Source organism: Macrotis lagotis, chromosome 2, assembly GCF_037893015.1.
Source record: "Macrotis lagotis isolate mMagLag1 chromosome 2, bilby.v1.9.chrom.fasta, whole genome shotgun sequence".
NCBI lineage: Eukaryota > Metazoa > Chordata > Mammalia > Peramelemorphia > Peramelidae > Macrotis > Macrotis lagotis.
In genome coordinates this window covers 201,294,935-201,322,551 of record NC_133659.1, presented here as the reverse complement: position 1 = coordinate 201,322,551, position 27,617 = coordinate 201,294,935, and the positions used below count along the sequence as shown (strand labels likewise).

Sequence of the window (27,617 nt, the reverse complement as noted above, 5' to 3'; positions counted from 1 at the left end):
AAATGCCACTACATGCTGGTGATAATATGGATTCTTCTGGGTTGGGCATGAAAGGATGACCTCTATCTTCTTTCTGGAGTTTGTTCTTAGAAATCACCACCCATATAACAGTTATGCTCCCAGAGACAGCTAGATGGCACCACAGTGCATAGAACATAGACCTAGAGTCAAGAAAACCCGAATTTGAATCTACCATTGGACACTAATGAGATGTGGGATACTGGGTAAGTCATTTGACTTCTGTTTGCTTCAGTTTCTTACACTGTTAAAAAGGAATAATACTAGTGCCTACATCTTAAGGTTGCTATGAGAATCAAATTAGGTAATATTTGAAAAGTGCCATTATAAAAATTAAATATTGTTTTTAATTGGAGATGATTGAGGTTAGTAGAATATAGAAGGAACTAGTAGGGTCTGAAATGCTTTGTAACTTAAGTGTGAACCTAACTTTCTCTAATATCCTTCTTAGAACAAAAAAATTTGTGGGGGTTGTGAAATAACACAAGAGCTTTCTCTGTACTTGTATTCTGATTTCTGCTTAAAAAGAACATAGTCCTATTGCCTTTATTTGCCAGATATTGCATCTGCCTTCTTGGTAAACAAGATGATGCTGACTGTTAGCAGTTAAGATGGTAAATGTCATATGGGATGATAAAATTTGAGACAAAATAAAATGCCAAGGAATAATGAAATCTACAGTTGTTAATGAGACAAGGGCAATGCAAATGTCATAACTTCTTGGAGTTTTTCTTTTAAGTTCCCAAACACTGAACTAATAATACCTTCCTTTACTCTCTCTTTGAATATCCAGGAATCATGGATAAATTAGGTTGGATGCTGGGATTTACATGGCTCTGATAGCCTAGGTCTTGGCTCCTAATGTGGAAGAAGAACTCACCTTGTGCCAGTAAGAAATCTACTGTCCCTAGGTGGCCCTCTGAAGCTGCCATCATTAGGGGGGTGCGGCCTTGCTTGTCTGCCATATTAACATCAGCTCCATGGGTGAGTAACAGGTCAACAATCTGTGAATGTAGAGAAACAGGGACCAACAGTACTGAAGCAAGATTTCTGTGAAGACACATGAATTTTTCCACATATATTAAGTGAATCCTCAAAACTCTACCAAGCAGGACTGACCATCTGTCACCCACCATTTTTGTATGTAAAGTTCTCAGTAAAATTTAATTTAAACTGAGTTTCCATGACCTACAAACAAGGGACTTGAGAAGAGAGATTCAGGTAACTTGTCACAAAATGAAAAAGTGAATTAAGAAAATAACCACCAAAGATTGAAGGGAATGAAATAATTTGCAATACAGTGTTTTTTTTTTAAATTGTGGGACATGTTCCTCCCTGAGGGACTCTGAGATGCTATCAGGGAGGATTGTGAAATATTAGCCAAAATTACTGAAAAAATTTGAGTACAATTCTAGTATAAATATATTCACTTTTCCCCGATTAAAGCAAAGTTCAAATCAGAATCAACAAAAGTGAAACGAAAACTGAATTTATTCTAAATGGTGGGGGATGGCAGCAAAGGAGCCCGTATTGGACTGCAGGCAGTGGGCTCTCACTTCAAGTGTCCTCTTCCTGCCCCTTCTCCTCCTACCCTCATAGGAATCCCAGGCCTCCCCCTCTGCAAACACTGTCCAGATATGATCAGAACCAAAGTTGCTGCCCTTGGTGAACACTGCCCATGGAGACCCTTTCATACTCAGGTGCCAAGTCACTTAAGGGTCGCTCTTGTGCTAGTTCTTTATGCACCAGTCTCAGTTTTTCTATTTCTACCTGCAGGTAAAAGGAGGTGGCTAGAATGGTCAGAGTTTGAGTCGACACTTGCGGACAAGGCCACTATCCCATGTCTTTTCCTCACACTACATCTCAAGTATCTATGATGTCCTAGCAATAGAGGTTAAAGATCTGAGGAGTTGCTGGCTATCACTGTGTTTTCCTTTTTTCCTTTTCCAAGGCAGGATCACACAGTAGAGAGAGTATTGGCTCTGGAGACATAAGACCTGAAGTACATACTGTCGTTGCCACTTAATACTTTTGTGACCTTGGAGTATTCACTTTCTTTTTCTTGGCATCAGTTTCCTCAATTCCTCAAAGATAAAATATATTATGATTCTTTAATCCTTTAACTGAATGCAGCACAGTGATTATTTACATTATTTTTATATTCTGTATATTGTATATCTTTGTGTGAGAAAAATATCATAAATTCTTACTTTTATTCAAACAAAATGAGTCAAAATTATTTACATAGTTTTTTTGCAAAGTTGATGGCAGAGTATTTTTTGGTAAAAAAATAAAAAGTGAGGAATATGCTATATAAAATTTGGGAACCACTGCCATAATGTAGTATCCAATTACAACAGAAATCCACAGAAATTGTAACTGTATAAAGGGAGAATACTTTTGAAAGCAATTCTTTGTGTAATGATTACTGTATCAGATTTTAAAAGTTGCAAACCCAATGAGTCATCATAACTGAAGACGTTTTTGTTCATTTATCTTCAATAATGTTCAGCTTCTAGGTCTTCTTGTTTTTTCAGATATTTCCAAAAGTTGTTACCACTATCATTCCCTCCCTCCCTTCTTTTCCTCTTCTTCCTTCCCCCCATTGTAGAAGAAACTAGTGTTTATTCAGAATCCAAAAAACTTGAAAGTTCATGTAAATGAAGGTATTTTTTTTTTTGCTTTTCTGCATTCTACTGTTGTAAGAAGAGACAAATGACAAGCTACAAATAGCAAGGATTTATTTAGAGATATAACTTCTAGAGTGGATCATAAGGCAGGCACAATTTTATCCCAATATTCTCTTCTATATTCATCTTATTTGCACAGTGCTAACAGGTGACCATAATGACAACCCTAAAGTGCTTTCTAAATATTCATATAAAGACCAAATAGGCTCCATGTTTTGATGTTAAATGTATTCTAATTCTTGAAAAACTGTAGTCTCTATGTGACATATATAGTTGGTTAAAACAGGATAGTCAATTAACCAACAATCTAATTTCTAGATTAAATTCCTTCCTACACTAAGGGAAGCAGTGCTAGTGGCCCATTGATTCTACACTAAAAAAAATGTTAGGTTGGGATTGCCTTAGGTTCATATAGTAATAAACTTCACTTACCTGCCAATGACCTTGACGAACAGTGCTGAATAAGGGCACTGCCCCTCGCCGATTTGGCTGGGCTACAGCTGCACCTTGTTCCAAAAGAAGACGACACACATCTAGTTTGCCCCTTCCAGCTGCAGCTGTCAGGGCTAAGGGGAAAAATTATAGTTTGAGGATTGTCTATTCTCATCCTTTCATGTTTCTGAGTTCTATATGGCAGCCAATATGATGTTTGAAGAATGCAACTACTATTTGATTGAAATCAATTACTTTTGCAAGAAATTAGGGCCTAATAAAGTCACTTTGCCATTTTCCCTGAAGCTGCCTCCCATCACCCCCAAATCATGACCCTCTGGAACTGGACCACTAGAGACAATCCACCCCTCCACCCCCCCCCCCCTCCAACTGATACACCTGACCTTGGCAATTCTCCCTGGGGCTGATCCATCTTGATTGATTTGTGAAAACTCACCTAACTCAATATATCTAAGAAAATCCATACCATGCTTCATTTCCTATCCAGGAAACCAAGGTCTGCCCAACTTGGCATCTTGCCATTTCCTGTGCCACTGTGTATCCCTTCTACCTCTTGCTATTGGAACATTAATCAAATCAATACTATCATTACTCTAGGAAAATGTGAGATAATCTACTGTTATTGGGTTCCAATCACAATTTCTGTGAGTCCCCAGATCAAAACTGTCTACCATGGTGTTGACTCCCCTTCATGTGATATATTTCCCTATTAAAATATGTTACTTGAGGGCAAAGAATGTCTTGTAATCCCAAGCCTTGAACATTGTTGTACTTAGTGAATACTTGTTTATTCATTTAAAACTGCATTTTTTTGATAATTGAGTTTTAGATATTTATTTCATGACACTGGCTTAATCAAAACTGAAGTTTTAAAAGGAAAATATTAAAAAGAAACAAATAAAAATCACTGGTTACAAATTTGCAGCTAATGGGACAATAAAAACAAACTGACCAATCACCTGCAGAGTAACTAAGTCTCTTTCATTTTTTTCTCCTCATGTGAGCAGAGAAATTTCTAAAATTAAATTCCTTTTGATTTTATCATAAGCCTAAAGATACCAGTGTCTGAACTCAGGGACTTGGTCCCCTAGGCAATGAGGGCCCTCATTAGATAGGGGTATTTGTAGGATCCTCAGTAACAGGTTGGACAGAATTCTCCAAGAGAGTTTCAGAGAGAGATAAGGTTTGTTGTGGCAGACCAGGAGCATGGTGAAAAAGAACAAGAGAGAAGCATTGTACAAAGATTCAGGGGAGCTTTCCCTCTCAGAGTTAGCATTATTTTCTTATTCCCGTTCTCCCTCTGCAATCTCCAATCTGAAGTAGCCTTTGCCAGATGCTGTGGTTTTACTCTGTTCATGCCAAGAAATGATTTAGACTAAAGCCATCATTTACTACACAAATTATTAATAGCCTTTTCTGTTCCACAGATTATTATGCTGTGGTGATAAAGTAAAACCAAGTGGACACACACCTTTTAGGACTAAAGATAGGGGCGGAGGTAGATTTTATAATTGTGCCTTATAATTCTCTTCACTGCTTGTTATTTACCTTGCATTCTCTTTAAAGTATCTCTGTCTCACTAGGATGTCATTTATTTAATTCTTATTGGAAGTTGAAGAAATCTAGAGGAACATAAGTGACAGTGTGGAAGGGTTTTGAAAAAAATCATAGAAACAAACAGGTTCTGGGAACCTGAATGTGGCAGATTAATATCTGCCACACATTAATAATCCCTTGGTCCTAACATCTCAAAGAATCTAAATGTAAGAATGGTAGCCCCAAAGCCAGGGTCAACTTTCTTCATTTGAATTAAATTCCTGATGCATTTTCAACCATTAATCAATTTTGTCTCTTTTAGTAGAGTCAGAACTTTTAGTCTCATGTTTGAAGAAGGGAAATGATGCAAGACAAAGACTTTTATTCTTCTGGATGATATACTCTGGGACCCCATACAAGAGAGGGATACAGTAAGCTTCACACAACTATTAATGTTAAAGGAAAGTTCAGTTCTTTGCTACACAAAGACTTAATCTATACCATTTTTTCACTATTTGTGACATAAACATACAAAATGGTGAGGATTCTCTGAATGGCTATGTCACCCACTGCCCACAGTTTCAATAAAAAAAAAAATAGACACCTGTAGTTATGTTTTCTTCTAAGCTCTTCCATGAAATCTGTGGTTGTTTTATTTCCCCAAGGAACTCCAAAAATGTGAACTTGTTTCTTGTAATAAGGGGTGAGGTAAGAAGGATGCTGAAATTATTGCAGTGAGGAGATGATGGCAGGAGTGATACTTTATTTTTTTTAACTTAAGGCAATGGGATTAAGTGACTTGCCCAATGTCACACAGCTAGGCAATTATTACGTGTCTGAGACCAGATTTGAAATCAGGTCCTCCTGACTCCAGGGGTGGCACTCTATCCACGGGAGCACCTAGCTGCCCCTAGTGATACTTTATTTTAAAGAGAAAGAAGGATAATTTCATGAGCTGATGAAGAAAATAGGTTCAGCTCCTTACGAGTAGTGGCATTTCTCACTCAGTCACAAATTGGAAAACAACTTTTGCTCAGCAAAACCAATATGTTAGTCTGCAAATCTGGAAATTTAATCAGATAAAAAAATTACCAATTTCAATTTCTCCTACTTAACTGTTAAAGTACACCTTTTATTTATGGGCTTGATTGATTCCCATCATTAGTTTAACTCTTATGTAAAGCCAATCTATTTAAAAAATTTTTAATATTAGCAACATTCAAGTATCTTTCCCCAGGAGAAAGAAGTTTTGTGATATCTTACTGGTGAAGAATTTAGAAAGTAACTTAAGCCTAATAAATTTGACCTGCATTGGACTTGTTATGTTATACTTTTTTATATTTTTAGACTTCTCAAAATCAATCCTTCTCATTTTTGTTGAATTTCTTTCAGGGGGTTCAATGATTCAATTCTCTTTGAGAGTAATGTAGTTCTTTTCTTGCCTTAGATGGCTGACATAAGAATGTTATCTGACCCAGAAGTTCTCTTACATCATGCAATACAGATATGTTTCCTGGGACTCTTAATTTCAGTATTTCATAGATTTCAATAGTTCATGAAAAACCTCTAGTTCTAGGCATAGGTTTGGTCCTGGCTGTGACGCAAGAGGGAGTACAAGAGCTGTGTTGTGCTGGACAGTTATTAGCAATTATTAGCACCTTATGATATTTAATGAAATGGGCACTTCTGAATTTTCTCTGACAACTGTTTATTCTAGAAGTAGTTATCAGACATCAGAGAGCATAGTTTGTAATCAGAAAGACCTAAATTCAAATCCAGTTTGAGATACTTATTGTGACCTTTAGTAAGTCATTGTCCTCTATATGGTTCAGTTCTCTCATCTGTAAAATAGGGATAATAACAGCACCTACCTATCAGGGTTGTTGTAAAGATCAAATGAGATAATAACTGCAAAGTGTTTAGCATAGTGCCTGGCCCATATATGGAATTAATAAATTTTAGTACTATTATTTTTTTTAGTTTTTTTTGCAAGGCAAATGGGGTTAAATGGCTTGCCCAAGGCCACACAGATAGGTAATTATTAAGTGTCTGAGCTCTGGATTTGAACTTAGGTACTCCTGACTCCAGAGCCAGTGCTCTATCCACTGTGTCACCTAGCCACCCCACTATTATTTTTTATTTAAAAGATTTGGTAAATCTCAAAGAATTCAATTTTTAGAGAAGATACTATGGTTCCCTCGAAAACCTATGCCATACTAGTTAGTAAATTATATTTATATTGGAAGTTGTATTCTACTTGGATTTGGTTTAGTGTATCTTTGTTGGTGCTTATGTTAGGGTGTAATCTGGATTTAGATTCAGGTGAGAGTAGATCGTGTCATTAAAATTAGTATTTCACTCCAAACAACAAACCACAGAACAAAGTCAGACTGATCCACTTTCAAAATCTGTAAGCATAGACTTAACTTTGGTTTTATTTCACAGTTTTTTGAAATAAAAAAAAATCATTAAGACCTTTTTGAAGTTAAGAAAAATTTCCAGGTAAAGCCAAGTCCTTTAAATGACAAATAGATCTTAAAGCAAGAAGTATGCTAAATCTCTTCCTAAAGACTTGTAACAGATTTTGATCATTGATTCATCAGTATGCTAAGGTTTATTTGAATTATTCATGCTCCTTTTTCCATGGGAACCATATGATAGGCACATAGAAGTAGACAGAGGAAGTAATCTGCAGATGGGAAGACTGTGTAGAGTAAATAAGGAAGAAGTTTAAAATGATCTACATAAAACCCAGCTCTCTTGTATCCTCCATAACCATGAAAGACTGGTGTGGTTACCATTTAGCCTGGGGATGTGGATCCAATGAAAGTTGAGCAGAGAAGATACATATTAGTCACTGCCAGTCAAAAGAACATGCCAGGCTTATGTTTATTTCATGGTCTCCCCAGGGACTTGAGCTGCTCTAAGGCAGCTTCTGTACTATCAATTTTTTTTGTTTTTTTTTGCAAGGCAATGGGGTTAAGTGACTTGCCCAAGGCCACACAGCTAGGTAATTATTAAGTGTCTGAGGCTGGACTTGAACTCAGGGACTCCTGACTCCAGGGCCAGTGCTCTCTTCACTGCACCACCTAGCCACCCCCCCCACTATCCTTTTAATAAGGAAATTCCTGTAACAGCCAGTCCTCCTAAGGAAAGTTTGCAAATATTAGCAGATCTCTAAGGCTGGTTCTGATTTGGGTCCATAGTCCTGAGATAGGGAGAGAAGAAAACATTGAGTACTCTGTCACTTAACTTCCTTTTTTTTCTATGTTGCCCATGAGAAGTCCGTGGGTGGAAATGAAATTAGCTAGATGATGACAGCTAGATGAAGGAAGGTGCGATTGGATAGAGTAGAGCAGTTGCACAGAGAAGTGGGAGGAGACCATGATGTTCTAGGTACCTGATTTAGAAAATCTGTTATATAAAATGACATCTGAAGTACTATAGGTGATAGAGAAGGGTAATCCAGCTCAGTGAATTGACTATCAGGGTCATTCAGCGACTCACATTCACTTTATGTAAAAATCTTGGTCATTTAAAGAGTAAACCCTACATAACTTTCTTGTTTCTTTTTAAGGATTTTTCTATGGAGCTAAGAGAACCTTATGGCCACTACTGTGATTATCTTTTTTATTCCTCCCGTCTCTGCCCTCACCAGATGGCTATCACTCTTTCAGCCTCAACAGTAGTGATAGAAACAGCTGGTATTCCTGGAAACAATAGGACTGCTCCAGTATTTTGCAGCATCTTAGGTGGAGAAAAGGTCATATACTGATAAGAGAGACAAGGAGTCCTTTATCCAAGTCTAAAAATTGCCGTCGCTGTGGGAAGATCATTTTCTTGAACCTCTAGACTTTTTCAGGGTCAGGCTTTTATGACAGGTGGTCTTATCTGCCTGTATATGGTCTTACTAAAAGAAGAAATGCTAAAAAAGCAAATTCTTGAGCTATAGATCATTCCTCAGGCTGCTAGTGAAAGCAGTGGAACCATTTAGTTATTTTGCTCTGGGAGGAATTTCCTAATCCAATAAGTCAGCATTACTTTTAGATGGGATCTCTTATTTCTAATAACAATGATCTTAAACCAAATAACATTCTCCATGCTTAGGACAACAACCCCCTCAAAACTGACCATTTGAACATGTGCATGATTGTCCTGGCAGACAGGCAGAGGCATATCTATGGTGAAACCATGGTTTTCATGGACCTGACTTCTAATACATACTACAAAAGTTACTGCTATTATTCCCCAATTTAGACTTAGGAGAAGCTGACAGTCATTTTCTCATAAAGAACAAAGGAAAAAGCCTACTTGTACAGCAAGGCTCAGCTAATTCAAAGAATTATTCTGCTACAGAATGATGGGAAAAGAGACAAGGGGAATGGTTTCTAGGATTTGCATCAGCTTTTTCTATAGATGATATAGATAGTTTAGTTTTAATTTTCCTATAAAGCTGCAACATGACAAGCAACACTAAGGGCTGGTAGCGAGACTATTTTAACATTTCAATTTATAAATGAAGGTCAAGAATTACTTTCATGGGGAAAACATTTCTTCCCTAGCTACTCCAAGGGGTCAAAGAAAAAAAAAACAATTCTTTACTATTCTACTCTGGTACAGTATAAGGAAACCTTTAGTCTCTCAAACATATTGAAAACAACAGGGAGAAATATCACATAGAACTCTGGTAATGGGAATGAGGAAAGTTCCAAAGAGGAGAAGTGAAAGTGAACAATTTTGGGGCTTTAGCCATTGTGACTACCATGATGACACTATCACCCTCCAACAAAAAGTTGTGAGAGAAACCCACTAAGGGTAGGAGGATTAGAAGTAAAGAGGTTCTAAACAAACCCAGGGACAAGAGAGGGCTAAAGCAAAGATCTCTGTGGAAGTTACCTGTCTCTCCCCAGAGGCTGTCAAAACTGTTGATCTGGGCTCGTTCTACTTCCTCTTCATCTTTTTCTGGAAGATCGAGCAGGTAGGAGACAATCTGAAACAAAATTCTGCATCAGCTTAAACTTGACAGTGATAGGGGGTATTGACAACTTGACTGGTGCCTTTTGAATAGTGCTAGAAGAGCGCTTGTGATATCCAGGTTGGAGTGAACTTCCTATTATTACAAGTTTTTGGAACACATGGTCTTGAGAAAAGCCAATCAGAAGTCACCAAGATGAACATTTATCTTAGGATATAATGGATCAGTAGTTTTCAAGTTTTCTATAACATAAATTATATACCCAGTGTTCTTTTCTACACTGATTCTTTCAACTTTAAATGAATCATATACTCAGTATTTTCTTTTGTGAAAATAAGTAAGAGAAAATAAAGATATGGAGAAATAAAAATCTGAAATCTGGGTCCTATAACTCCAGCATCAGCATTCTTTCCACCTTCCATTGAGTGGTCTCTGGCAGATACCACTGCAGGTATTGACCAAGTTACTAAGGAATGAGTATGGTTACAAGAAATGAGTACTGCTGTAATTTTCAAACTGAAAGTAAAGGTCTCATTATTAAATTCCATTACAGTGAATGTACTGCCTATTATTCTTGTTAACAGTGGAGAGCTCCACTGCTCAGACATCTGTTGGACTTGATTTTCACCTTTCAATTTCAGAAGTCTACAAAATCTACCATGAATCTCCCCAGAAGCTGCTATCATCAGGTCACCAGGTGACCTAAGAGTAGCAAGCATTCCTAGATCTTTCTCAGTTAGTAAAATCCATGCCATTTTTTGTCAGTTTCCCAGATTTATGGTACAATAAAAACCAAATCAGTCCAGGACAAAGGTAAAGTCTGAATTATGTAATACTCTTAAAGAAATGCTGACGTGTTTAGGTTGGCCAGGTGGCAGGTGAAATCATCATTACAAACCTGGTAGGCAAGAGAAGCTGCTTTTGACCTGCAGCTAATTCACACTATCGTTAAACAGATATGTGACTAAAGGTGAGGAAATTCATACATTCTGACATGAAAATCTTAATGACTGGTTAGGGCTAATTTGGGAAAACTATCTCAATACATATATTGAGGAAAATAGGAATTCAGGGCTACAGTGACATAATATACATACTATTGGTTCTGGGAGGCATGTTGGTGAGTATGTAACATTGCAACAGACCAAAAGGGAGAGAAGAGATAAGGGAGGAAGGAGGAAGAAACTTGTTCTCTCTCATTTTCTGGGATTGTTAGACTTATTTCCAGACTCCAAGGAGGTTTCTTATGATTGTTACTAACTCAATTAATTTCAAGTCCAGGTAGTGAAATAATTTGGCATTTTTATAAGTGACTCTTCATAGGAAATAACCATATTTTTTGGGAATATCAAAAATGAAAGCAGTTATAGTAGTCTTTTATTTCTCCAAGGATCCAGCTATATTCTGGGCTCAGCATTCCTTAGTCAGATGTGCATCCAGTGGAGACCTACTTCCCTGGGATAGATTCTCCCAGATTATACTTCTACCAGTTAAAGGCACAGGATGAGGGCCCATATTTTAAAACTACTGGAATAACCAGGTCAAATGCTCATGATATTTGGGGAGCAGAGTGGCGTGTGTGTGTGTGTGTGTGTGTGTGTGTGTGTGTGTGTCTATCCAGCACACCACAATGGTGATTATAAAGGCAACATCATATCAATTTTTACTAAAGTACCTTTGGTTTATAACTTTCTAATAAATTAACCCTTTTACCCAAATTCTTGCCTCCTAGTTCTACTAGCACCCACAAAATAAACTCATGAAATCCCATTTCTTACCTCTGTATAGCCCATGCTGGCTGCGGCAATGAGGGCTTGTTGGATGGCATGACTTTTCTTAAACACCCCTTGCTGCTGGCCAGCCATTGTCCAGTCACACTGAATCAGGAATTTGACAACTTCCAGATGGCCTCTGAGTGCAGCATGAACCAGAGCACACTGACCATTTTTGTCTAAGTGATCCACCTAAGAGGGAGGAGACAGGAGGAGAATAAGTCTTGTGGCTGGGAAGTCAGAGCATTGACAGAATTCCTAGGACTTCGTTCCCAGAGAAGCATAATATGGCATTTTTTTGGCATCCTCCTCCTTCAATCCCTGTGCTAATCACTAAATGGAAGATGCTTTGCCTCCCTGGTTAGGCAATCTGTTGGATATAACTGCTGAATTTTTTCTCTAGGGATAAGCTCCTAATCATAGTATTGCTTTTACACTAAAAGGAAAAACAAAAACAATCTCTGCTGTAGCATTTTTGTTTTCCTGAGGCAAGCCCCTTTATCCTTACACAGTTTCTTTTAGATTAAAATTTGATAGATTGTAGCTGCCTGCATCAGATTAAAATAGTCTTTGAAACCACAGAGAAGAAAAGAACAGAGTGAGTTTCCCAATTTATGGCTTTTCAAAACAAAAGACTCTCATACTATGAATTGTTAAGCAGGGAGGCCAGCCAGCCTTGTGGCCCAGACCAATTCACCACTGCTCTCCATTCATGGTCCTGAGGATATGTTCAAAATGGCAGGGGCTAGTGAGAGTTCAATGTACCAGGCTCCCCTAGCTCTGTGCTTGAAATTGATGTAGGTTAAGCCAAGAAGTACTATTATGTAAAGAGGACATAGCCCCTGCTCCCAGAAACTCATACTCTAATTGGAATAAGACAAAATAGCTCAAGCAAAAAGATGAAAGCGAAGGTGCAGTTGTGGAGTGGCTGAAAAAATTAGGAGGTCCTATGGGGAGGAGAAAGGGCAGATACCAAGCTCTAGCAGACCTCAGGGTACATTGATATGGATATTCAATGAGGTTGAGAGCCTGTAATGTAAGGGGCCAGTTCATCACCATGGAAAGAGAAAAATGGCTCAAGAGTTGGAGTAGAGTAGATGGTTCCTTTACGCAAGAGTTCAGTGATTGGTCAGAAGGATAAAAGAAGATGGCATTGGTAGGAAGGTTAGGGGCAGGGTCTAGAGGTTTTGAGTTAAGGGAGAGGGAACCACAAACCACAAGTTTTGACTAGGGTCTTCCAGGTGTTTCCAATGGACTTTGGAGCAAGGGAAGTGCAAAGAGTTACATAGCAGCTAAAAATATTCATGTGATCTTAGGAAAACTGAAGGAAAGGAAGGAGGGTTTGTTGAGTAACTTGATTTTCTCATCAAAAAAGAGGGAAGGGGTGGCTAGGTGGCACAGTGGATAAAGCACTGGCCCTGGAGTCAGGAGTACCTGAGTTCAAATCCGGTCTCAAACACTTAATAATTACCTAGCTGTGTGGCCTTGGGCAAGCCACTTAACTCCATTTGCCTTGAAAAAAAAAACCTAAAAAAAAGGGAAAACTCATCTTTGAGGAGTAAAGGCAGCAAGGGTAAGAGATGGGGGACTTATGAAGAGCCTTTGTACTATCCTTAATTTGGACAATCAATCAATGAGGAAAATGAAATGGAGAAGGAACATGATACAAAAAAAAATTGTCAAGCAGTAGGGAAGGCCTGTCTGAGGTTCAAAAGCAGCTATTAAAATTAAATGAGACTTACAAATAAATAGAAGGATACAGTCAATACCACAAATGGAGCACAAGGCCTAGAATCAGGAAGATCTGAGTTTCAGATTTGGACCCAGATACCAAGTAGCAGTATGACACTTAATAGTGTTCTGGCCTCAGTTTTCTCAATTGCAAAATGAAAAAATAATAAAAAGACCTATTTTATAGGGTGGGACCAACTGAGATAATATCTATAAAGAGTTTAGCACAATGTCTAGCACACAAAAGATGCTTAATAAATATTTACCTCTTTTCACTTGGTGGTAAGAGTCCAAATGCTTTGAGGTCATGCTAAAAACTCTCTGGTCCAACCTCCTCCCTGATTCTTTATCAGCAAAGGGCATCACATTTCTTAGAACAAGCTCCAAAAACTGGCTTTGCAAAGAGGTCACTTACATTATCTTATGTTTCACAATAAAACCACTTAAATCCAGTTTGCTCTCAGGGCTGAAACAAAACTTTGTGAAAAAACCACAAACTGTTTCCAGAAGCCTATGATACTGGTGTGACCAGCAATTTTCTTTTCACTAAATGTCTGAAGCTGGGTACAGTTGCACCAATGACCTTTCAAAGACCACAAAGTAAATACACAATCAGCAGAAATTCTCAGAGAATTGGATGGAATGATTAAAGTGTGTTTTGCATTGTGGAAACAGTTCTAGGTGTCACTAGTGAGGCCTACTTACTCATAACAAGTCCATCCTTTGGTCAAGATTCTACTTTTGAGATCCTGTAAGCACTTCCTATACATACATACATATATACATACACATATATATGTATGTATATACCATAGGGAAGTAGTTTCCTGTTGATATCAGGTGTCCAAGGCTATTTTCTTACTTTCATAGATGGCTTGTGTTTTTATAATCAAGCTGATAATACTACTGGTCTGCCAGTAGTTCCTTCTGAAAAGGAAAATAAATTAATAGGTGGCACTTGTTTAGACATTTTGGTTGTGTGTGACTCTTTGTGACTCCATTTGGGGTTTTCTTGACAAAGATACAAGAGTGTTTTGCCATTTCCTTCTCTAGCTCATTTGAGAGATGAAGAAACTTAGGCAAATAGGTTAAATAGGTTCACAAAGTTAGGATGGATTTCAACTCAGCAAGAGGAGTCTTGCTGATTCCAGACCCAACATTCTATGCAGTTCATCACCTAGCTGCTCCTGGTGACATTTGTTTCCTATGAAGTTTCCCTGTTCCTTTACTTTATTCAGATAGAGAAGTACTTATCTGGAGGATAAATAATCAATTGTTGTTTCTTTGGTGCTACTGGTTAACATAATTTTCCAAAGGTTGTTACCTTCAGAGTCCTTTAGAACTTTGTAGAACACTATATGAGGTAGTGAAATGGATATGTTATTATTATTATTATTATTAATTCCATTTTTCTATTATTTATTTAAGAAGATATTTAGTAAATATTAATTTAACCAATAGATAAATTTATTTAATAATAATTATTATTAATTTGAGATTATGTAGAACACTGTTTGAGATGATGGGGGAAATATGATTTATTCACTGCCAGTATCATCCTTGATCTAAGTTTAAATGAAATATACCATAGTCTCTCAACCCCATGTAAACCAGCAAGGCAACTATATAGAATGATGTTGAATCTGCTCAAGTAGGAAAGAAAAAGAAAGGAAGAAATAGTTAGCGTAGGCACTGAAACAAATCTAGAAACATTACCTTAGCTCGTCTTTTGCATAGCAGCACAACAATGCTTAGGAATCCAGCTGCTGCAGCATATCCTAGAGGAGTAAGGCCACTTTCTGAAGAGGCATCTACATTAGCCCCAAACTCCAGCAGCAGGGCCACCATCTCTGTATATCCGAGGTGTGACTGGACACACAATATTGGGGCATTATTTAAAACCTCTGTTCGGTAATTGATGTTGGCACCTCCCAAAATCAGCAATCGACTGACCTGAAAAGACAGAACAAAAAAAAGCAATTAGTAAGAGCTCCTCATACCCTCTTGGACTCATTGTTATTTAAGAAATTGGGACCTGGGACAGAACTAACACTGGTTTTTTTAAAAAAATATATATTACAGCTTTCCCCAGACCAATCCATTATGTCTCTGCTGGCTGTGTTTGGCACTTAAGAGACCTTATTTCGAGTAGGAAAACTAGAATCAGATTCCTCTGAGTCCATTTAGGCACATTAGGGTCAGGGTTAAGAGGTTGTTGCATGTTTACTCTCTCCCTCTCCCTCTCCTATGATGTCATTATCAGGGAAAAAGGGTTAAACTATTACTCAGAAAGCATTTTTATAAATGGTAGATAGATGAAACTAAAATAGGACTATTGGTACTGTACTTTGGGTATATTATTGGTCATGAAGGTTTTTGTGGTAGGGACTTATCTGCTACTTTTAACACTGTATAAGCAATGTATTTTGAGTTCCACAAAAATAACTTATAAATGAATTTCTGGAATATAAGTTAGAAACTGCCTACACTATCCCTTGATGAGACCATGCTCAACTGCTAAACTTCAGAAATATGTAGTCAGTGAAACATTTTCCATCTACTGTTCCATAAGGGATGACAGGTGGATAGCAAAGTTCCTCCTGTTAACTGTGATGAGCTCATGGTAGGCCATCTGCATTACTTTTTATTTACTTTTTTATTTTTTAGTCTTTGCAAGGCAGTAGGGTTAAGTGGCTTGCCCAAGGCCACACAGCTAGTTAATTATTAAGTGTCTGAGGCTGGATTTGAACCCAGGTACTCCTGGGTTCTCCTAACTCCAGGGCCAGTGCTCTATCCACTGTGCCACCCCAGGCCATCTGCATTACTGGAGGAAACTTCTGAATAGATGTGATTATAGTCCTATTTCAATATTTGAAAGCAGAATTAAGAGTATGTTATTTGAGTTCAATCAATTCCTTAAATTCAATTCACATACAAGTTAAGACATCACATGATGGCATTGGTCTTTTTCTAAAAAATTAAAAACAAACAAACAACAACAACAACGCTTCTTTTTAGTTATGTTTTTGAACTTTTTGAACTTTTCTGGATACTCAAGACTTTGAGGTGTTGGTTGTTCTTCAATCATTTCAGTCATGTCCAACTCCTTGTGACCCTATTTGCTTGGCAAAGATACTGGAATGGTTTGTCATTTGCCTCTCCAGATCATTTTTACCAATGAGGAACTGAAGGCAAATAAGGTTTAAGTAACTTCCCAGGGTCACACAGCTGATAAGTATCTTGGGCTGGATTTGGACTCAGGTCTTCCTGACTCCAGATCCATTGCCTTAGAGCACCAGGTAGCTGTTCCAAAAAGCACTTTTTGTTGTTCATTTGTTTCAATCATGTCTGACTGTGATCCCATTTGACAAAGATACTGGTGTGGTTCTCCAGTTCATTTTATAAATGAGGAAAATAAGGCAAACAGGGATTAAATAACTTGTCCATCCATTCATCTATACCATTTATTTATTTGTTTGTTTTTACCAGCATTTAGAAATTAGTTTTCCTTAACACTGTAGGTATGAATTCTACCTTTCTTTTGTCACATCCTGTTAATCATCCTGTATGTTGTATGCAGATCCTAGGAGCTAGAGGGAAATCTCAAGAGTATTCAAATTCTATGCCTGAAAGAATTGATTGGAATGAACTTCAGGAATTTATTTTGTCTTTTACTATTTGGGGGGGTGTTATTTTATATTATTACAATAATCTTGTTATAAGAGTAAACATAAACCCCTCTACCCCCCCAAGAAGATGAGAAACCTCAAGAATAGTGAGAGAGAAAAGAATGTACTTCAGTCTATGTTCAGATTCCAATGGCTCTGTCTCTGGGATGAGTTGCCTTCTTTATTGTAAGTCCACCAGAGAAGTTGCTTCTTCCCACAGTTGTTATTAATAGCTGTATTTCCCTCCTCTCTTCCTCCCCACTCTCATTTAATCTATTCTCTCTCTCCTTTCATCCTGTCCCTGTCCAAAAGTGTGTTGTATCTGAATACCCTCTCCCACAATCTTCCCTCTCTCCTTTCACCTATTCCCCCTTCCCTCTACCTATTCCCCCTTTCTCATTTTTCTCTAGAGTAAGATAGATTTCTATACCCTATTGAGTGTGTATGTTATTTCTTCTCTGGGCCATTTCTGATGAGAATGAAGGCTCACTCCTTCCCCCATTCCACTCCATTTAAAAAGCTTTTTCCTTGATTCTTATGTGAAATATCTTAGCCCTTTCTTCTCCTTTCTCTTCCTCCCAGTACTTTCCTTTATCACCCACTGACTCCATCTTTTTACTATATTATACCATTATATTCTTCTCCTTCCTGTGCCTTGTCTGTATATGCTCCTTTTTAACTGCTTTTATAAATGAGAAAGTTCATGTGAATTATCAATATCTTCTTCCCCTGCAGGAATACAAACAGTTCAACATCATGAAGTTCTTCATAGTTAGTCCATCTCATCCATCCCCTCTATTGTTCATCAGAGTTCTGTACTTGGAGATCAAACTTTCTGTTCAGCTCTGGTTGTTTCACTGAAAGTCCATCTTTTCCCCTGAAAGAGGATGTTCAGTTTTGCTGGCTAGTTGATTCTAGGTTGTAAACTAAGATCTTTTACCATCCAGCATATCATATTCCAATCCCTATGAGCCCTTAATGTAGATGCTGCCAGATCGTGTGTAATCCTGACTATAGAGCCACGGTAGTTGAATTGTTTGTTTCTGGCAGTTTTTAGTTTTTGACTTGGGAGTTTTGGAATCTGGCTATGATATTCCTGGAAGTTTTTCTTTTGGGATCTCTTTCAGGAGGTAACCGATAAATTCCCTCAATTTCTACTCTACCCTCTGCTTCCAGGATCTCAAGGCAATTTTGCTGTATTTCTTCTTGAAAAAATGAAGTCTAGGCTCTTTTCTTGGTCATGACTTTCTGGTAGCCCAATAATTTTTAAATGATTTCTTCTGGATCTGTTTTCAAGGTGGGTTGTTTTTCCAATGAGATATTTCACATTTTCTTCTAATTTTTGGCTTTTTTTGGAACTTTTATTTCTTCCTGATTTCTTATAAAATCATCAGCTTCCTTTGGTTCTATTTTGCATTTGATGGAGTTATTTTCTTCAGAGAGCTTTATTATCTCCTTTAAGTTGCTGATTTGGTTTTCATGATTTATCTGCATTGCTCTAATTTCTTCTCCCAATTTTTCCTCCATCTCCCTTGTTTTGAAAGTCTTTTTTGAGCTCATCCATAGCCTGAGCCCATTTTCTATTTCTCTTAGGGGCTTTGGATACAGAAGTTTCAAATTTGTCATCTTCTGAATTTTCCATGGGACCAAAGTAATTTTCTATGGTCAGATTCTTCTTTTTTTTTTTAATTTGCTCATTTCCTCAGCCTAAGACTAATTTACTGCACTTCCATGGCTTTGGGGGATTTTTGGGACACCCCAGTGGGACCTTTATTTCTCCAAGGTCTCATGCTCTCTTGCTTGTGCTTTAATATGTAGATGACCACAGGTGCTCCCCTTTGCCCTAAAGCTGTGAAGAGGGTCCCTGCTAAGCTATCTTAGTATGGAAGACCAAACTGCAACCTGGATCTGAGTGTAGGCAAACAGCAGAGTACTGCCCCAGGGAGAGCAGAGATATTTCTGCAGTCTCCTCTGAACCCCTTACCATCTGTAGGCTGTGCTCTGGAGGTACCCAAGTTGGCTTCCCCGAATCCTGCTTTAAGTTCTCACCTCAGGGCTGTTCTGAGGTGTGCTCCTCTGTACTTATTCTGGTTCAGCAGAGTTCTATCACTGCCCCTTCTACCTGTTCCCAGTAATCCCTGGGTTACGCTGCCCTGTGGCCTCAGCTTTTTTCCAACTCCTGGTCCTGGTTGAAACACACTTTTCCCGTGGAACTTCTAATTTATCTGGGACTGGAAAACTGTATTACTCAGTGTTTCTGTGGGTTCTGCTCCTCTAAATTTTGGCTAGAGTCATAATTTGATAGCTTTTGGAGTTTTTTGGGGGGAAGGAGTTTCTGGGGAATCCTGCCTTCATGTCACCATCTTGACTCTGCCCTTGTCTTTTACTATTAATGAATTTTGCTTCTCTCCTTTCAGACTGTTTTTCACTTGCATTTCCAATTTTATTCTGTCAGTCAATAAGCATATGTCAAGTACCTAACACTTGATATATGTGTTAGGTATGTGGTCAGCCACTGTGCTGAATGCTAAGAAAGAAAAAAAAAGTCCCTGCCCTCTATGAGTTCACAATCAAATGGGGAAGAGAACATGCAAACAAATACATACAAACCTACTTATGAAGTATAAATAGGAAATAATCAATTTAGGGAAAGCACTAAAAATAAGAGGGATTGGGAAAGGCTTCTTGTAGGATTTTAGCTGGGATCTGAAGGATGCCAGAGAACCTAGGGGGAAGAAATAAGGAGGACGATATGCCAGAGTTGAGGGAAAGTCAAAGAAAATTTCTGGAGCTAACAAATGGTGTTCTAGTCAGGAGACCACACAGAGACCAATGTTATTTCATTAAAGAGTATGTGGATATAAGATGGGAAAGGAGGGAGGAAGGGCTAGGTTTTTAAAGAACTTTGAATGCAAAATAGAGGATTTTGAGTTTGATCCTGGAGATAATAGGAAGCTACTGGAGTTTAACGAGTAAGAGGGTGACAGAGTTGACCTGACACTGAAGGAAAATTACTTTGATAGCTGAATGGACAATGGGTTGAAATGGGGGAAAGAGACTTCTGTAAGGCTATGGCTGGCAATAGTCCAACAGCCTTCATCTGGGTGGTGAAAATATCTGAAGATAGAAGGAGCATATGAGAGATATTACAAAGGTAAAATTGATAGACTTTGGCAACAGATTGGATATGATGGCGAGAAATAGTGAAGCGTTAAGGAAAAATACCTTTGTTTTTGAGTTTGGAGAACTAGGAGGTATATGGTGTCTTTGGCAGCAGTAGGGAAGTATGAGAGGAGGAAGGGCTTCATTGGGGGAAGGAGGAAAAAATGAATCTCCCTTTAGATTTATTGAATTTAATTTATCTACTAGACATCCAGTTTGAGATATCTGAATAGAAGTTGGAATTGTAAGACTTGGGGTCAGCAGAGAGAGTTAGGGTTGGCTGGATAAGTAGATTGGAGAATCATCAGCATAGAGATGACAGTTAAATCCATGGAAGATGATGACAATACCAAGTAAACTAGTATAGAGAAAGAAGAGAAGAGGGGCCAGTATAGAGTCCTATAGGCTACCCACAGTTAAGAGGATGTCATCTGGATGAAGATCCAGCAAAGAAGACTGAGAAGGAGTACTCAGATAGGTATGGGGAGAATCAGGATAAAGTGGTATTCTGAAAACCTAAGGAGAAGAGAGTATCAAAGAGAAGAGGGTGATTGACACTGCTGAAGTCTATAGAAATATTATAAATGATGAAGACTGAAAAAGACCATTTGCTTTGATAATTAAGAAATCACTAGTAACTTCAGAGAAAGCAGTTTTGGGTTGAGTAACGAAGCTAGCAGCCAGGCTATACAGAGAGACAGAGATTGCAAGAAGCCAGGATATGGAGATATCTACGATTGATAGCTTTCTGAGGTATTTTTGCCGCAAAGGGAGGAAGATCTATGAGACCACAGTTAATAGGGATGGATGGAGCAAGTGAATGTTTTATTGAGGATGAGGGAGATATGGGCATGTTTGTAGGCAGTAGGGAAGCAGCCACTAGACACAGAGAGATTGAAGATAAGTGAGAGTATAAGGATGATGGAAGGGGTGATCTGCTGTAGGAGAAAAGATGGAGTGGGGTAATCTCTTCATTTGAGTTAAGGAGATAGTGGCAGACAGCATTTAAATAACAGAATTTGAAGATAGCATCTGAAGATAGAATTTGAATGCAGAAGTGATAGCCTGGGAGAGAACTCAAACATCAAGGTGATTGGAGGCTATATGTGGATGAAAGTAGCATTTGGTATGAGAAGAAAAAGGAGCAAGTAGAAAGTAAATAGACTGTGATCAGGTACAAGAATTTCAGAGTTCTTGAAAATAAACATAGAGCTTTTGTGGGTGATGAAAAGATAAAGGTATGGTGTGTGCCTGACATGGGGTGAAGGAGGTTATGGGAAGTTAAGAAAGCTGAAGATTAGGAGGTTAGGGTGTTTGAAGGAGTACCAATATACAATGTCTATCTCCTCTAATATGAAAGCAGGAATTGGGGATGAAAGAAAAGACTGTGAACCATAATTCAATGAGGAAGAAAGTAGACACTGTAGAGACAGTAGTAGTAGAGACAGTCAGAGGTAAGTGACAGTAAAAGATGGAGGAAGAGGAAAAAGAAAGTTTGTTACTTATGAAGCAGGCATTCCAGAGGGCACAGTAGAAAGGGTGAATAATGCCTGGTTAAGACTTGGGGTAAATGGGTTGAGAGGGATGGGAATAAGGAATTGGGTAATGGAGGATAGGGTTTGGACAATGATCAAAGAGGTTCAGAATCACCGGGATGTGTAGTGTATGACTAGCTATAAGCATATTAATCATTAAGTGATGAATACCTTTCCTTTTCCAACAAAAGACTAGAGATGAGGAAGCAAATATGTGTAACATTGGATGGAAGGCATATTATCAAATGAAAACTCCTCACCCCTCCAAAAGGCAGAGATCTTCCAGGGGACAATGCAGCAAGAAAGAAGTTGTACCTGCTCAGCAGGAAGTGGAAGACAAGCCAGGAGATGTGCAGTAGGAGATAGAAGTTGTTCCCAAGCAGTAGGAGATATGAGGTCATCTTTCCCTCAATTCAGAGGTAGGTGCAGCAGGAGATGGATTAGATTTTTCCTATTTGCTAATTGCTTCCTTCTTCATGCCATAAATTATTCCATTTAATACAAGAAAACCCCAAATGAGATCATGAAGAGTCAGACATGACTGACACAACTCAGCAACAAAATTTTCAGGATTCCAATCTCTCTTGTTTCATCAGTTAAAGCCTATTGTAGTTCCAGACTCTTTTGGGAATTCACAGAATGCTCTCTCTGTTATCAGGAGTTGCTTCAATCTCCTCTATTCTGCAATATTTATTTAAAAACATTTAGATTCTTTTAAGTTTCTTCATAATTACATTCCCTTCTAATAATGATTGATATTCTTCTCTGGGCTCTATGTTTTTAAGCAGGTTTTCTTTCTCCTGAGCTTTTTGGTGGTTTTAGTTTCTTTTCCCCTTTTATTTCCTTATTGCTCATTTTTAGACTCCTTTGACTTTGATGGTGGTTTTACCCCTAGAGCCGAACTTCAAAATTGTTTCAGCCTCCTCCTGTAAGTAATTTCTGAGCAATCAAGTCTGGCATATAGCTTTATACCCTGGATCCTTGCTTTTGGTCTCTCCCTTCTTCAGTTCTCTGGTTGAGCACGGCTGCCTCACAGAATCCTGCCCTCATATGTCTCCCTCTTCCCCAGAAGTGGCTGGGCAGAGGTGATATATGCTGCTTGTTGCAAAAGAATTTGGGTGATGAAGGCAGGGAACAATATACCATCAGAAAATGCAACAACAGAACTGAAATTGCAGAGTGGTCCTAAGGAAAGGTCACATTCTGCCAGATTGTGAATGCCTGTGTGTTGGGGAAGGAGCTGCAGGAAAGGCAGTGGAGCAGAGTGAGTTCCTCAGGGATTAACATTCACAACTGCTAGTAGTCAGATGTTAATGTTCTAACTCTGGTAATTCCTCTTCTGGATCTTTCTGGAGAGTTAATGGGTAAGGCAGCAAATGTCAAGTCCTACTGTCTGAAGTATTGAGGTAGGCTTGCCATGCTAGACATTTATTTGGGTTATACTTATAAATAACTTCCTGAAGCATTGCCAAGCTCTGTTTGCCAACTGATAAGTAAAAAAATAACCAGATCTTTTCTTTTATTAAAAATCATATTATCTAGCTAGTCTTCAAGCCTTCCCCCTAACATTTTTCGATGCACTTGGTGGATGACAAATTCCAAATTCTTTTTTTCCCCATTCATATAAATTCTACAGGAATATTTTCTTTTTTGGACAACTTCTCATTTCTCTTGGGTCTAGGGAGGTCTGAAATGTTAAAATGCTATCTTCCTGCTTTGTAGGTACATCCCAAAAGAACAGCAAGTTGAACATTCATTCAAATTTTCCACAACTGACTTTAATGGGCGCTTTCTTCTTTTTGGACAAGTCTCTAAAGAACATAGCCTGATTGGCTGAAAGCATGAGACTGATCCAGACAGATACCTGTTTAAGAGATGAATCTTCAGGATTACACTCTTTTCCCTCAATAAAACAAAACTATAAAGACTCATAGAGCCAAGTAAGTCACTAAAATTTGCCCCATTATGTGATTCTTCAACTTCATTTTCTTTCTCTTCTTCAATATCTTGATTTCTATCCTATATTAGAGATATTTTTTCTTTTGGAATAATTTCCCTATTCGTTGTTTTCTTCTTTAAAGATTTTGGTATCCATGTTACCTTCTACTCATACAATGAGCCTGGAATCCTGACATTATGACAAGGTTTTTGACACCTTGGCTCTTAGGTACACCTGGAAGTTACCCTGATGATTGCCACATAGAATGTTGTTTCCTTAGCCTTCTTATTTCTCATGGATACTGTTGCCATCTCTGATCCTGATGGGCCCGGTCCCCCCCCCCCCCACCTCTATCCCTTGATCAATCTGCATTTGTTCTTGTCTCTGTTGCCCAGTCTTTGAAAAGAGGAAGGGAGAGAGATGGAGAGAAAACCATTGGCTTGTCCTACTGTTGCTGCTTCCATTCAGATAAAGTGGCTCTGCCAGAAATCCAGGTGGGAGCAAAAGAGATGCTTTATTTTTAAATTAAAAAGTATAAATATAAGTTCTAATATTTTCTTCCTATATCTCTATGTATCATTTTGTATTCTACCTGGGAATGTACCCTACTGTGAAGACTTCTGCTATAGAGGATGTAGAGTAAAATGTCATCTCTGATGAGAGGATTTATAGTGAGACTTTTTACAAAACACAGAAAAGTGGGTTGAATTTATCAGCAAATTTTTAAGTGGTAAACTAGTACCAAGAATATCTAGACAAATTAAGTCACTAATGTAGGTGGTCAGATAATTTATAGGGAGCAGTTGAATATAGGAATTTGATTTTCACCACATTGAATAATAATAAGTATTAGTCATTATATTCATAGGTGGAAAACAAGGCATTTTTTTCCTTTAAATTAAAATGTTATTCTGAGGGTAACAAACACAAAACAAAACATACATTTTCATATATACACAAGACAGAAAAAGATAATTATATATGAATGTAATAATTAAGTATAATTTGATTTTCAAATATGTAACAAATTTAGCATATCATTTTCAAAACAGATCTGCTCATTTGTCTTTCTGGCTCTATTTTTTTTTTAAGTCCCCTACTGATCCTCTTTTCTTCTTTTTTTTGGGGGGGGTATCCTATTCATTGTCCCACTTTCCATCACATTGAAAAGAAAAACAAAACCCTGATTAGAAGGTACTTCTTGAGAGTCTAGGCCTGCAATGGCATTTCCCTTATCATTTTATTAAGAGGTTGAATAATAAGGGAATATCAGACACAGCCTGCTAGATATGAATGTAGAAATAGGAAAAATGGGAGATAACTGGAAATGGATATCGAATAAGAACAGCTAGAGGGCAGAAAGTGGAGGCGAGGAAAACAGATTACATGAAAGGGAATTTTTGATGAAGGCAGAAAATTGGACAAAGCATTACCTATTATTGACACAAGAAAGCTTGTCATTCAAACTCTTGAAGAATCTTTGGTTACCTTTATATTTGGAGTATAGAGGTTTCGTAAAGATGACAATGCCATGGAAAGACCTTCGGTACTGTAGGAGATCCAGAGACCTTGGAGTATAGAGGATGATACCCCAACTTTTTTACTCAAACCCTGAAAAAAAATGAGACAGTCAAGCTTCTGATCCAATTAAAGCATATTCAAACAGGATCTGACATAAGAGAGACAAGTGTCACTCCAAGGATAACTTCTCAAAGGAACTGTGAAACTAATCTGCCTGCTACTTGGACAGTTTGGTTGGTATAAGGATAAATCCTTCAGTGATGTGCAGAATAAAAGGCTACGGAAAATGGGTTACGGAACAACATCATTGTGCATATTACTTTTATTCAACAAAGATGTGTATTTAGTTTCTCCATGTACTTTCCATTATTTTTCTTGAATTAATCTTTTACTAAGACAGGTAGATCACTTATGTATGTATGTATGTGTTTATATATATACATATGTATATATATATATATATATACACATATATATATGTATGTATATGTTTGAGGATGAGGAAGATATGAGCATGTTTGCAGCAGTAGAGAAGTAGTTACCAGATAGGAAGAGATTGTAGATAAATGAGAGAGGGGATGATGGAAGGAGCAGCCTGCTGTAGGAGAAAAGATGGAATTGGATCATTAGGGCAAGTCTTGAGGGGCTTGTCTGGTCAAGGAGTGGGACAGTCTCTTCATGTGAGAGGGGGTAAAAGAGATAGTGTCAAAAGGCATTGGGATGATATGAAATGAGGAGAGAGCTCTTGGCAATTGAGAGCTCTCAATTTTTTTTTCAGTAAAATATAAGGTAAGGTTCTCAAGGGTGAGGAGGAGGGGTAGCCTTTGATAGAATGAGGAAGGATAAAAAGGTTTGGAAGAGCCATTGTGGAGAGTAGGGCAGTAAATTAGATAAGTGAGATTGTCTAGACATAGTTGAGGTTATGAGGTGTTTTTCATATATAATTTACAATATGTATACTGTATGTATTTTATATAGATATCTATCTATAAATAACAGTGAGCTAAATACCTATATATGTTAGCTATAAAGATCTAGATCTCTTTCTTTATATATGTATGTAAATGTAGATCCATACATGGTAAAATGTAAAGGCACAGTATGTGTATTTTTTTTAAACAGTACTGTGATTTCACAAATATAACAAGCTCCCAGTGAGGAATTACTACGTCTATCAATGAATATTAGCACCTTCTCTACAACTTGTAGCTTTATGAAGTTGCCTGAGACACTGAGAAATTAAGTGAATTGTTAGCCAAAGGTCAGACCACCAGCTTGTATCAGTGGCAGGATCTATATTGAGGTCTTCCTGATTCTAGTCCAGCTCTCCGACCATTATGCTATGCTCCTTTTTTCCTTATTATATTTTCTAAATTATGAATTTAACATCCATCATAAGCACAATCTTTCAAAAATGAAGATCATAGAGAAAAATCTCAAAAATACACAGAAGAAAACAAAATGAAATTGAAAAGGAAATGTGGCTACGTTCTTATCAAGGCAGGGTAAAATTCTCTAGAAACAACTCTTGAGCTATCTGCTCATTGACCTTTCTCCTGTTCCCTGTTGCAGAAAGAGAAGGGTTGCTGAAAGAAGAATGGAAAAGTGGACACCACCTCCCTGTTGATCCTCTCATCCTGATGGGGCAAGTCAGACTACTTTAAAGAACACTGGACAGGTCTTCCTTTTTTTTAAGATGAAGTCAACCAGTAGCTATTTTCTAACCTATTAGGCAGGAGACTTAATTCTCAAAGCTGATTAGAATATTGGTCCTCTTGTTAAGGACTAGGGGCAATAAAATATTTAGCAAAGATTTGTTGTTCAATTATTTCATTTGTGTTTTACTCTTCATGATCCCATCTGGGATCTCCTTGGCAAAGGTACTTGAGTGTTTTTGCCCCTTTTTTCTCCAATTTATTTTACAGATGAGAAAACTGAAGCTAATAGAGTTAAGTAACTTGCCCAGGATCATACAGTTAATAAATATCTGAGGCTGGACTACAGATCCGGTGTTCTATCCGCTGTGCTGACCTAGCTACCCTTAGCTAAGTTACAACTCAGTGAAGAACCTCAGTGACCAGGGAGAAGATATTAAAATACATACAAAAAATTACATGCAAAAAACAAAAAAAATCTTCAACAACAAATAAACCAGAGATATGAAGAAAAAGATCTTATCAATTGTAGAGATAGAATCAAAAACGTGTGGGAGGACAAATCTAACTTGGATTTTATAGAATGGATAAGAATTCAATAGGTAAGAGGAGTGAGTATCATAGACAAGATACAGTTTGAACAATGAAGTTTCCCTCTTTAGGATTCTATATGGAATGGCCTCTAAGTTGTCCATACTCCTAGGTTTGGGGGGCCATTCCCTCCCAGGCAATAACATGGGTGAGGCTCTGAGTTTCTGAGAGGAGCCATCATCTGCAATATCTAGATATAATGGAAAGAGTGAGTAGGATTTTCATTAATAGTCCCAGAATCTTCTAACCACTCATTATTATTATAGAAACTCATCAGATCTGTACTAATAACCCATTTCAGCTTTCCTCATTTAGTAGCGTAGTTCATGTATAAAGAAATAAGTCAAAATCTTAAGAAAAAGTATCACCAA

General features: G+C 37.8%; 1 protein-coding gene and 1 long non-coding RNA gene across 10 annotated transcripts in view; one reads left to right on the top strand and one right to left on the bottom strand.

The window, feature by feature from the left end:
* The window catches only part of TANC2 (tetratricopeptide repeat, ankyrin repeat and coiled-coil containing 2), a 649,103-nt gene that overhangs the window by 31,973 nt on the left and 589,513 nt on the right, over positions 1-27,617 (bottom strand). For all 7 annotated transcript variants that reach the window (XM_074224430.1, XM_074224434.1, XM_074224431.1 and 4 more), the window contains 6 exons: positions 24,968-25,090; positions 14,892-15,128; positions 11,451-11,636; positions 9,594-9,687; positions 3,141-3,274; positions 899-1,022 (listed from right to left, as the gene is read on the bottom strand). In XM_074224430.1, coding sequence (XP_074080531.1) covers positions 899-1,022; positions 3,141-3,274; positions 9,594-9,687; positions 11,451-11,636; positions 14,892-15,128; positions 24,968-25,090 — 898 coding nt within the window. The remainder of the gene's footprint in view (positions 1-898; positions 1,023-3,140; positions 3,275-9,593; positions 9,688-11,450; positions 11,637-14,891; positions 15,129-24,967; positions 25,091-27,617) is intronic.
* LOC141514016 (uncharacterized) lies at positions 21,285-26,813 on the top strand. Of its 3 annotated transcripts, XR_012475923.1 has the most exons (5): positions 21,285-21,459; positions 21,732-21,959; positions 23,263-23,480; positions 23,875-23,973; positions 26,573-26,813. It is a non-coding gene; the product is annotated as an uncharacterized LOC141514016 (long non-coding RNA). The 3 variants fall into 3 exon arrangements; XR_012475924.1 differs by lacking the exon at positions 23,263-23,480 and having other exon boundaries at positions 21,298-21,459; XR_012475922.1 differs by lacking the exons at positions 21,285-21,459; positions 21,732-21,959; positions 23,263-23,480 and having other exon boundaries at positions 23,548-23,973.